Source organism: Pelodiscus sinensis, chromosome 23 (genome assembly GCF_049634645.1).
Source record: "Pelodiscus sinensis isolate JC-2024 chromosome 23, ASM4963464v1, whole genome shotgun sequence".
Classification (NCBI taxonomy): Eukaryota; Metazoa; Chordata; order Testudines; family Trionychidae; genus Pelodiscus; species Pelodiscus sinensis.
In genome coordinates, this window is record NC_134733.1 from 3,324,150 (window position 1) to 3,336,449 (window position 12,300).

The window sequence follows — 12,300 nt, forward strand, 5'->3', positions numbered from 1 at the left end:
CCCCATCTGGCGAGTGATGTGTCAGTGCTGATCATGGTACTTGGGAAGGACAGGAGGAATGGTATCCTGGTGCAAACCAGATGTGGGTCTGACCAGAAGTGGAGAGAGGGGAGTGCTTCTGGGAGAACTGTCAACAGGAGATTCATGGTATGTAGCAAGGGAGAAGAGATCCTTTGGAACCACGGCTGCAGGCAGCAAAGATGGAGATGCATGAAGGTGGTAACATATATGCAAGCCACCATGTGGCTAAGGAGAGAAAGGCAAGTGTGGACCACAACAAAAGGCCTTTTGACCATCTTAGCAAACAACTGTTGGAATTAGTCCCTTCCTTGGTAGGTAGGCTTGTGTTGAGATCACATTGGTGTGGGCCCCTATGAATTCTACTGACTGCGGGATCCAAAGTTCATTTTTCAACATTATGCTCACTCTCAGGGAGGAGAGGAGTCTGAACAGAACTGAGGCTTGATCCTTCATTTTGGATTATGCTACAAGCTGCCAGCCACTGAGGTACGGGACTATAAGGACTCCCTGATATTGGAGATGGGCCACCACAACAGAGAAAAATTTGCTGAAGACTCATGGAGCAGAGGTGAATCCAAATGGTAAGATACTGTGGGGATGACCTAATGTGAATCTGAGGCAACTTCTGTGGGTTGGATGGGTGTCTTCATGAAACAGGTATCCTGCCTACTGAGGATCTTAAACCACATGCCTTTTTCCATGAGGGTGTAACAGCTGCTAGGGTGACCATACAAAACTTGGGCTTGCCAATGAATCAACTGAGATGACACAGGTCCAAGATTGATCTCCATCAACCCTGATTGTTGCATACAAGGAAACATCTGAAATAGAACCTTACACCCTGGTAAGTCATTGGAATGAGTTCTACTGCTCCCCGGTGACGAAGAGAGTCCACCTGTAGGGTGAGGATATTGTCACAAGTCATCCCTCAGGTGGGGTTGGGGCGTGAATGAAATAGCACCATGAATTTGATTATAATGACACTTGTCTGTCATTGCACCCCAAGCTGGTAAAGAAGAGTGCTAAGCATGCCCTTAAGGGAGGGGGTTAGGTACAGTGGGAGGCAAAGTGATTGCAACTCTCTAGGTGCATCCAAATACCACGTTTTAGAAGACCGAGCACGAGGATGAGGCCATTGGATCTGTTGTTTGCAAGGAGGCTTTAGAGGGGTGTTGACAGAAGAGTTGATGAGTTCTAACTCATTGTGTTTGCAGTAGAATTTGCACTTGGGTGCTGGTGTCTAAACACCCAACAACTGTAGAATGGCTCTGGAATCCCTGAGGGAGTGGAAGGAATCATTGGGCATCTGATTGAAAAAATGAGATTATCAGAAAGGAGGTTCTCTATAGTATTCGGTATTTCCTATGGGAAACCAGATGAATGTAGCTATAATTCCACCCTCATGACAATTCCCATAGCCATTATGTGCGAAGTGGTGTCCACCAAATCCTGGAGTGTGGTTCTTGTAACTAGTTTGTCCTCCTACACAGCCTGAGAGCCGACATGATAATGCAGTTTGTCTACAAAAGCTGCCAACTTGCTCTAAGTTGTATGTAGCAAATAGGGCCCGGTAACTGGAAATCCGGAACTGATGGCGCTGAGAAGACTTTGTGGCCCAGAAGGTTCAGCTACTCACTGTCTGCTGGAGTGGACTGTGGGTGCAGTTGCTTGGCTGCTTGTATCACAAGGAAACTATGGAGGGAGGGTGAGAGAATTTTGCACCCATTCTCCAATACATAGTACCTCTTCTCTCCCCTTGGAGGGAGATGCACAAGTGGCTAGTGTGTGCCAGACAGTCTATGTTAACAAAGGAATGGCATCACTGAATGACAGGGTCACTCTAGTCAGTACTGAGGCACGCAAATGGTTAAAAATGTCAAGAACCTTTGTTCTGTGCCTGCTTCAACGGAATGTGGAGAACGCCCTCAGCCAGCCTTCGCAAAAGGTTCTGGGACTGGTGGTAGTCATCTGGAGGTAAAAAGGGAATTGAAAACATAGGGGCCTCTGGAGATGCTGAAAGGTACTGCGCCTGTTCTGGCAGTAACAGAATATCTACTTGAGGATGCCCAAAGAGGAGACGGAACAATCCCGTTGCTGAATGGGAAGGTACCTAAGGAGAACCATAAACTAAATATGAGTCAACAGTGTGACACTGCTGCAAAAAAAAAAAAAAAAAAACAACAACCATAATTCTGGGAGACACTAACAGGAGTGTTGTGTGCAAGACATGAGAAGTCATTCTTCCGTTCCACTCTGTGCTAATTAGGGCTCAACTGGAGTACTGCGTCCAGTTCTGTGCACCACAAATTTGAGGAAAGATGTGGGCAAATTGGAGAAGGTCCAGAAAAGAGCAACAAAAAGCAACTGTCTTGGGCCTGCTAGGTAATGGCATATTAGAATATGAAGGAACGGATGAAAGACTTGGTAGCTGCTCTGCAGATATACTGGATCAGCACCCATGTTAAGGCCACTGAAGAGGCCTGCACTCTGGTAGAATGGGCAATGAAAATGGCCAGAGGTGATACCTATGCTTGCTCATAACAGAATCTGAAGCAGGCATAAGGAAATTGGTTGAGAGAAGACAGGTTGTCCTTCCATCCTGGCCACCACTGCAAGAAAGGCCTGTGTGGATTTGTGGAAGGGCATTGTTTTTTCAGCACTGAAGGCTGGGGATTGTTAAACATCCAGGGTATGAAGCGTACATTCCCCATTGTATGTGTGGGGTTTTGGGAATACATCCTTGGTGTGATGGAATTGTGACACCACTTTTGGCAAGAAGGTGGAGGGGGGAAGAGAGGTGTGCACCTGGACCTTGTCTTTGAAGAAAACCATGTAGGGGGGTTTTGACATCTGCACTCCAATCTTGGAGACTGCGGGCCAAGGTGATCACCACCAGAAAAGAGACCTTCCAAGAGAGAGATAGCAGTGAACACAAGGCTAATGGCTTGAAGTGGGGACTTGAGAGTCTTGATAGTACCAGATTCGGGTTCTAAGGTGGGACCAGGTATTGAATCTGGGGAGAAAGACACTCCAGACCTTTTAGGAACCTGACTGTCATGTCATGGGAGAAGACTGATCTATCTTGAATAGGAGGGTGAACGGCTGAGCTGGCCACCAGGTGGACTCTAACTGATGAGAGGCCAGCCCTTGGTGTTTGAGATGTAAAAGATAGTTGGGTATGGACTGCAGTGAGGTCCACCCAGGGACAGATTCCATTCCTTGTCCAGAGATCAAAATATTTCCATTTGGCCAGGTATGTTGCCCTGCTGGAGGGCTTCCTGCTACCCATCAAAAATTCCTAAACTTGCACCAAAAAGACCCATTCATCCACATTCATCCATAAGAGCTCTAGCAGGGCGCTAAACCAGTGTTGTTGTAGCCACGCTAGGGCTATGACGATCTCCTCTGTCCTGTCCCACTTGATTTTCAAAGGGATCTTGTATACCGGTGGTTCTCACAGGAAGGTGTACAGCAGTGCCCCCGAGCACAGGAGCAAGATGGCATTGGACAGAGAGCCCCTGTCAAGCCCATGGCTGGAGCAGAAATGGTGTCAGTTTCTGTTCAGTTGGGCTGTGAATACCTCTGGAAGACTGTGCTGATCGCTTCTGAGCAAAGTAACCACTTGTGGTGACATGAAAAGGATCTGCTGAGGAGATCTGCTAGTGCATTCCTGGCCCTGGAGGGTGAGGCCATGAGATGAATGGCATGCTGTGCACACAAGTCCCACAACTTGAGAGCTGCCTGAACAGAGGCATGGAGTATGGTACTAGTACTGGCAGTACTGGCCTTGATCTCCGTGGTATGAGGTGCACTACCGGATTTCTCAGGCTGCTCTACAAGGGGCGTTCTCTTGCCTGGGTTCGACTAGTGTCCTGGTGACCTCTATGAGGTGTTTCTGGAGGCAGAGAGATTGGTCTTTCTGGTAGGACTTGGGAAGGCGAGGCACATACTGCACCTGCATGAACTGTGTGCTTCTCTCTAGCAGTAAATGCAGTGTTGGTGCGCCTTGCTGTCCAAGAACAAGCATGGGCAGGATGCACAGACCTTGAATCCTGGCATCTAGGGCACTACTCAGTAGCCAGGTGTGCATGCTGGGGTGGGTATAAGTGCTGGTGGGACGGGGTGTGTGTGTGTGGCAAAAATGGCATCCCAAAGTCCTTTGAAATATTAAGTATGTACAATGCTAATTTTTTTAAGTGTGTCACAGAGACAAGAGGAGAATAGAAGCTCCAACCTGGACCATGCAGCAGTGAGAAGAACTGAGGGCATGCTCAGTCTGCTTCTTCCATTATCGCCTTGAACAAAACCATGAGGCAGAGCAAGGGCACAGGCGTGGACCAATGGACGCTACTAATTTCAAATGATCCAGCTGAAGATGCATGGTGCATGTGTATAATGCTCGATGGAATACAATAAAGATCATCACTGAAAGAACAAACTGACAATCCTCTTTCAAATTTGTAGTGGATCTGTACACTTTTAAGAATGTCCACTCCTAACTTCTGGCAGAATTAAGTACAAAGGTATACTCCAATGCATACTTGGAATTCTCTTTTAGATTTAGCCATGCTTTTTTCTCTGGCAGACCTTTTACACAGTCTGAACTTTCGCCCAGATGCTGCAATATCTATTACACGTCCAAAACTTTTTACCACAGTTAAGATTTCCTAGGGGTGCCTTGCTCCCTCAAGAATGTGCAGAGTGGCCACACGCAAACCTCTGCAAGCCAGGAACTACAAAGAGGTTCATGCTACCCCACAGAGCAACCTGGGGCTGTCAATAGTCAGTAATGCTGGTGGCTTATGTAGGAGCTAATGCAGGACTAGTGCAAGGGCTAGTAGGGAGACAATAGGGACATTTCTTACAGAAGGGAGCAGACACGAGGAAGCATGGTTATGGGCAATTTTTAGGAGACAATGCTAAAAGACATGAATACCCCCCACAGCATATCTCTGCTGCCCTCCACTCTTCAACACTCCACACATTGTCCCTCAATAATCATGCTCTCACCACTGCTCTGAACAGCTCTAAATCTGCAACATTGTCTCTCCCACAGTCATTCCACCCTCTTTGCCTGTCTGCCTGAAAGCATGGAGGGCTCCCGGGCAGGTAATGTGGCTTTGAATTCTGTCTAGACCAGCTGGAGGGCAGAAGGAGCAGGAGAGTGTAGATACAAAGTCCCTACCCCAAATACAGGTGCAGGGCATAGGCTCCATTTGCAGGAAAGGAAGCTTGGAGAGGTGAGAACAGGCTCAAAAAGATGTTCTCAGATTGTGGGTCCGGGCCATCTGCCAAGCAAGCCCTTTCTCAGCTCCCCATCCTATCTCAGCGCTCTGTGCCTGTGCCATGTACTGCTGTGATGGATGGGAGGGGTACTACCCTTTTCTAGACATCCCAGCCATTCATTTAGCTAAATTGCCTGTAAAGGGTTTAACCCAGAGAATCTCCAGGAAGTGTCTGCAGGGAGCCATGAGAGCCAATGAGAAGGGAGTGTGAGGTATGAACTGAAACAGGTTCTGCCTGCTTCAATCTTTTGTGAGAGCAGAGCAAGAGCCGGGAGAGAGGAGTTAACCAGGAGCAAAGCATGGATTTTCCAGCAATATCTATACCAAAGAAAAGGACTGAACCTTGGAACAAGAGATATGTAAATGAACAGGGAGTGTTTAGATAGGTTATTTTCTGTAATTTTTGGTTTGGTTGAACTCTTCTGTGCTGATTTATGTACCCGCTATACACTTTAACTTTCTCAAAGTGTTTTTTTTTAAAGTTTTGCATGGGGGTGGTGGCAGCACATCATCCAATGTCAGAGAATCTGACTACCCTTCCTCCAAGTATGTCATCGGAAAGTAATGTGCCTAACTTTCCTTTTTTAAGGTTCTGATCTGTCAGTTTCTTTTGATCTCTCTTTGAGGACGATCCCTCACTGACTACTTCTTCAGATACCCAATTCTTTGTTCAGGTCCTAGTCATCAAAGTGGGTCTTCAAAAACACAGCATTTGAACAAACTCTTACACTAATAAGTTATTGTCTAGAAGTGTGTTGGCTCCTTGAGAGCTGTGCCATAGCACAGCCCCAAGGAGGTAAGTTGGCAAAGGTGTAGAGTCTCCATCTTATATCCTCCTAACCCCTCACATTCTTACTGCTCAAATATCCCCCACATTTTCCCTTCCTGCTTTGGAGCTTCATATCCATCAGTTCTGCATTTTAAAAAACTGTAAGAATCAGAAAACCTACGAGCAGTTCATTTTAAGAGACCTATGTATTTTTACTCAGGGTACATCTACACTGCAATGTAAGCCCCAGATTTGAATTCAGGCTCAAGCCTAATCCTCTTTTTGTCCACGCAAAAACTGTACTAACCCAGAGTCTCAGAGGTAGAAGGTCCAAGCCTGAGTCAAACCAGGACCGAGGCTGCAAGCGTAGACACAACCCCAGTGGATCATCCCCAGTGGAGAGTCCATCAAAATTACACCACAATCACTTACAGAATTTTCTTTGTTCTCTAGATGCCACAGTACACCATTAACAAAATGCCACTTTTTGGGAGAGTGCTAGGAAATTTGAAATATAGGTTATTGCACTGGGATCCACACAATCCCATGGAGATGCTGGAGCCCCACATTGAGATGCAGGATTCAACCGTACCTAACCTGGCTTCACATAAGAGTGCAGAGCCCTGAAGTTGTAAGTTAACAATCGCATGGTCCACTAACTTGAGCTCTACTGACCCTGGGCTTACATTGCAGTGCAGACATATCCCCAGTGATTCTGACTCCTCAACTTGCTGTCCTTTGAGCACACTCAGTGCAGGGCTAAAGCCGAAATAAGCTAAGCAACTTCAGCTACGTCAACTGAGTAGCTGAAGTCGAAATAGCTTAATTTGCTTTTGGCGCTGTCTGCACAGCAGGAAGTCCCTAACACTCTTCCTTAGACTTCCCTTACTCCTTCTGAAATGAGAGGTACAGGAGTCGAAGTCCTGCAGCTGGACATTATTTCAACATTATGTCAAAACAACTCCTTGTAGTGTAGACGTGGACTATGTTATTTTGGAATAACGTCAGTTATTCCAAGATAACACTGCTGTGTAGATGTACCCTCAGTCTCTCTTCAAGAAGTTGAGGAGCATTATCACATTTTCCTAACTGCTCATTGGACTCTTTCACCTCCCCCCCAACTGAATTCCTGGTAGTTACGTTGATAGCACCTAGAAAGTAAAATCGAAGTCCTCTTGTGTATTTTAGAGCAACTTAAAATATTGGTGGATGTCATTCACCATCGGAGATAAATTCTGAGCAGGTGGTATCAGTTTAGGGAGGCTCTGAGCCATTGCCTAAGCTGCAGGTATGTGACAGAAAAACATGAGAAATACCAGGTGATTTTATAAATCATATTTTGGTGGGGAGGGGCTGTATCTCAGGAACCCTTCTTGTACAATTACCCCAAATTTGAACCCCCCGTCCCCCACAAGACAGCATAGAAACAAAGATGAAACTTACCAATCTCACTTGCTTTTGCTCCACCACTGCTACCCTTCCCCCAGCTGCCCAACTGGGCTTTAGGCACAAGCTGAATCTTCTCATCTATTGTGGACTGCAATACACATCAACACAGATGAACAAGTTCTCACAAATAGGAAAATGTTGCTCCTTATCAGTAAATGGATCTTTTCATATAAGTCTTACTACTTCTATTACCATTTATAACACCCCTTGAAAGCACAGACACACATTTCTAGCCAATTCTTGGAGATCAAAACTCAACCTCTAAAAGGTAGAGAGGGAGTCTAAGCACACCCCAAATAGATACTTTCAGTGTGCAAGCATAAAACATATGTGGGAAAGTTCCTCTCCTCTCCCCAGACTAAGTGTAAAACATCTATGAACTTCGTATCAATAAGATAAAAAAATCTTAACATTAGTTTTGAAGAGAATACAGGATTGATGCACTGAGAGTGTGGGAGCAGACCAGTCTGTTTCATGAATACATGATTTCCACTCACTATGTAATCTGCCAATGCTGGCACTGCTGGGAATTTGTAAGGCGCAAAGATGAGAAAAGAGCACGGAATGGAAAGAAAAGGTTCACAGGATCTGGATGGCAAAGGAACAGGAAATGAGTCTTACAAGAACAGGAAATCAGTTTTGTTTTGATCAACAAACTGACATATTAGCTACGGTTGTGACCCTGCAGATCTCCTTGGAACAGCCTGTTTCTTTTTGACCATGGAGATAGTTGTGGGTGCGCTACCCATAGTAGGAGAGCTTTTCTTGTCTGAGCTGTAAGTTGTAAGCTTGACTATTAGCAGAGTAAGCCTGCCTCACCGCACAGGGCTTTGGAAGCCTGACGTATGATGAAAAACAAAGTACTTGATCTGCAGAAAACATTTTATTCTGGTATGGTCCCACTTTATAGGCCTTTTACTAGCCAAGCTCTAAAGGAAAATGCAGTAGGGTGGCACCGATTTGGGCAAAATAAAGAAATCATCCTACTAATGTGAAGGACCAAGTTCCCTTTCTTTGGCTAGAAATCCAAAAGCTGTTCCCAAGACCGTTTGAGCACAGTGCTCCAGGGCAGGACAATACACTTAATCTGCCACTGAGATTACAAGTAACAAGACATCCCACTTTGGTGGTAAGAATACCACAAAGCAGAGGCTCCCATGGTGGTTGGGGCAAATTTTGCTGTATTACTGTCTATAGGAAGGTGAAAGGCTGGTATGGGCCTCCTGATTGTACCCAGAAATCTACAAATCCAAAGGGAGTGTTTATTGCTTATTTCAAACCACACATCCTCAAGGCTCTTGGTGCTGACACCAAACCTCCTGCTCTTCAGGCACCTTTTAGGGAGAGCAAAGGGGGGCGGAGCTTCCTCCGATTTGTATGGGAACATTGCTGGCTGTTCCCCTTTGTCATGGAGCGAGGGGAAAATGCCCAGTTTGTTGCATTCCTCACTCTGGCTGGGGAGTGCAGGAGCAGCAAACAGGGGTCTCCAACCTTTTTAAGAATGAGATCACTTTTTCAATATAAGTGCAATCCGAGATCTACCTCAAACCCAAATACCCTGCCCCGCCTCCTTTGTGCCCCTTTTCGGAGGCCCCTCCCCTGCTCACTCCGTCTTCCCTCCCTCCCCTTCACCAGGCTGGGGCAGCGGGTTTGGGGGCAGGCTCTGGTCTTTCATTAAGGGATCTGGAGTGTGAGAGGGGCTCTGAGCTGAGCTTGGGGCAGGCAGTTGGGGTACTAGAGGGTGTTTTAGGGGCAGGCCCTGGGATGGTATTTGGATGCAGGGGTTCTCGGGGCTGGGCCAGGGGCTTGAGGTGCAGGAGGGTTTCATGACTGGGGTAGGGTTTCAGGCTGTGGGCTCTGACTGGGCACTGCTTACCTCAGGTGGCTCCTGGGTGCTGGTGCAGTGAGGTTAAGGCACCCCTGCCCTGGCCCTGCACCGCTCCCAAAGGCAGCCAACTCCATCCCAAGCCCTGTTGTGCCCCCTCTCTGCTCTGTGGAGATAGGATACAGAGTGGGAGAGGGGGCACCTCGACATCAGCACCCTCCTCTCTCTCTCCTGCCCTGCACAGCAAGCAGGAGGCTCCCAGGAGTGTGGGGAGGCAGCTTCAAGGCAAAGGGCAGGAGCTGTGCAGCCATAGGGGGAGGGGCAGCTGAAGTGCCGGCACTTCATAGACTCATAGACTTTAAGGTCAGAAGGGACCATTATGATCATCTAGTCTGACCCTCTGCACAGTGCAGGCCACAGAATCTCACCCACCCCTCCTAGAATAATCCTCTCACCTATAGCTCAGATATTGAAGCCTTCAAATAGTTTGAAGGCCCCAAGATGCAGAGAATCCTCCAGCTGTGATATGTACCCCATGCTACAGAGGAAGGCGAAAAACCTCCAGGGCCTCTGCCAACCTGGAGGAAAATTCCTTCCCGACCCCAAATATGGCGATCAGCTAAACCCTGAGCATGTGGGCAAGACTCACCAGCCAGACACCCAGAAAGTTCTCGATAGTAACTCCTATCATCCCTCCATGGCTCTTGGCCAAACCTGTTGAGATTACCTGTCAGAGGCTATCAGTAGATCCGGATTGACTGGTTGGTGACCACTGAAGTAGAGGGAAAGCAACGCTCCTCTCCGCAAAGAGTTCAGTTTCAGAGAGCGAGGAGTGGCAGCAGCGGGAGCGGTGGCCAGTTTCCCTGGACATGGAAACCAGCTACCAGGGCTCAGATCTCTCCTACTCTGCCTACACAAGGACTCTTGATGCTTCAATCTTCCCTGCCCAGGCAGCTCTTTAAAGCACTGCCAACTGAGAGAGGATGAAGCGGAAAACCTGTCACCCTCTGAGAAAGAAGGTGTCTTTCTACTTCCCTCTGACCCTTTTTCTGTGTAGGGTGTGGGAGGGGAATACAAACAGCTGAATGAGAATCACAAAAAAATAGAAGAATCATCCCAAGGCAACTTCCTGAGTCTCTATGGAAGATCCAAGAGTGGACAGGATAGTAGTCAGAAAAAAAGCAACTGGACTAGACACAGAAAGATACAAAATCCAATTTTTAGAAAGCTGTAGTACAGAAGGAGCCTGCTATTCAGCCTGAGACAAAACTGAGGACTCTATGTACTGAGTATGGTGGAGCACCAAACCATCCCCTCTATAGACCCAAACAAAGAAAACATTCCCAAACTATTATCCAAGTACCTTTGTCAATATTAAGTGACTATCCTTTGATACTTACCTTGGTGATTTTAAGGAATTTGGTGGGGTCAAGCACACGACTGTTCTTTGCCCCCTGAACAGTGTTCCATCCACCTTCATCTATCCTCTGGACACCTACAAAAAATAAAGTCAATTAAAACCAGCTGAAAATTGTTGCTGATGATCCAAACACACCCAATGCTTAGAGACCTTAACTCTAAAATGTGATCTGAGAACGTCAAAGATGATGCAGCCCTACTGTGAACACAGCACAACTCTGCAGTGCAAATGTTAGGCATGCATTCTGGAGATGTACTCTAGATTAAATATTAGAGAGGCACAGAATATGCATAGACAACTCTATCACGCATTGCCTGGGTCCTCAACTAAATTAAGTTTTTGGTTTTGGAAAATAAAATGAAAATGTCTACACTCCATTTAAACCATGGCTCTGGGGTGGGCCTGGAGATGAGGAGTACAGTATGTGGTGAAGGCTAGAGCTTTAACAGGGTTCAAAAAAAGAGCTACATAGATTCACGGAGGTTAGGTCCATCAATGGCTACTAGCCAGGATGGGTAGGAAAGGTGTCTCTAGCCTCTGTTTCTCTGGAGATGGGTGACAGGGGAGGGATCGTGTGAGGATTACCTGTTGTGAGCCCTCCCTCTGGGGCATCTGGTATTGGCCACCGCTGACAGACAGGACACTGGGCTAGATGGACTTTTGGTCTGCCCAGTATGGCCGTTCTTATGTTCTTATGTTTTAGGAGACACCAGCCTCTCTGATTAGGTGGGTATTGCTTGATACTGCAGGACTCGGGAGAAAGTATCCTCACATTTTCCTTATCTGCCAATCTCACTCATATCCGTGACAACAATTCAACAGATTGGTGCCTTTTTGATATGATGAGATAGGTGTCCACAGTGAAATGGGAGCTACTTTGTGTGGTTCGTTACCTGGTCTTCTCTTCTCTTTAGTCATGAGTTGCTGGACCTTTCTCTGCTCTTCTTGCTCTTCAATTTTTGCTTCTTTGTGAATCTGCTCAATGGTTTTGGGGCCTTGATCTGCTCTCCGGGATATCCAGTTGCACTATAAAAGAACACAAGAACCTAAAATGAGTTCTATGGCAGTGGTTCCCAATCTGTGGTCCGCGGACCTCTGGTGGTCCACAAGGGTACTACAGGGGGAGGGGGAGGAGGAGGGTCTATGGAAAATTTAAAATTAAGAATTGGGCCCACCGATCTACAAAGTAGAGCCCAAACATCTACAATGTAATTAAGCAACTCCATGAGCCCAAATCAGCTGGCACAAGCCAGTGATGGGTTTCCACTGTGGTACGGACACATCCTTAACGTTATGACTACATTTGCAGCAGCATCTAGAGTGCAAGCACAACATGTATAGCCACATGCTGCAGTGCAAGACTCCAGAAGCTCGCCCCGTCAGAGCCTTTCACTGCAATGGGGGACGATCAGTGGAGAGCTGCCACAGTCTCTCTCTGCTGCCAGAATCCTTCTCCTCCACCACCCGGTCAGCGCCAGTAGTCCTCATAGTCATGAGGAGTAAGGGAAGTTGATGGGAGCATTTGCCGCTG

At 47.0% G+C, this 12,300-nt stretch overlaps 1 protein-coding gene across 18 annotated transcripts in view; it reads right to left on the reverse strand.

Annotated features, from left to right (window-relative positions):
- EIF4G3 (eukaryotic translation initiation factor 4 gamma 3) overlaps positions 1-12,300 on the reverse strand; it is a 324,364-nt gene that overhangs the window by 48,124 nt on the left and 263,940 nt on the right. For all 18 annotated transcript variants that reach the window (XR_012897363.1, XM_075906746.1, XM_075906736.1 and 15 more), the window contains 3 exons: positions 11,663-11,795; positions 10,750-10,844; positions 7,519-7,612 (listed from right to left, as the gene is read on the reverse strand). Coding sequence is in view for 17 of the 18 variants with exons in the window: in XM_075906746.1 (XP_075762861.1) it covers positions 7,519-7,612; positions 10,750-10,844; positions 11,663-11,795 (322 nt within the window). In the remaining variant the exon portion in view is untranslated. The remainder of the gene's footprint in view (positions 1-7,518; positions 7,613-10,749; positions 10,845-11,662; positions 11,796-12,300) is intronic.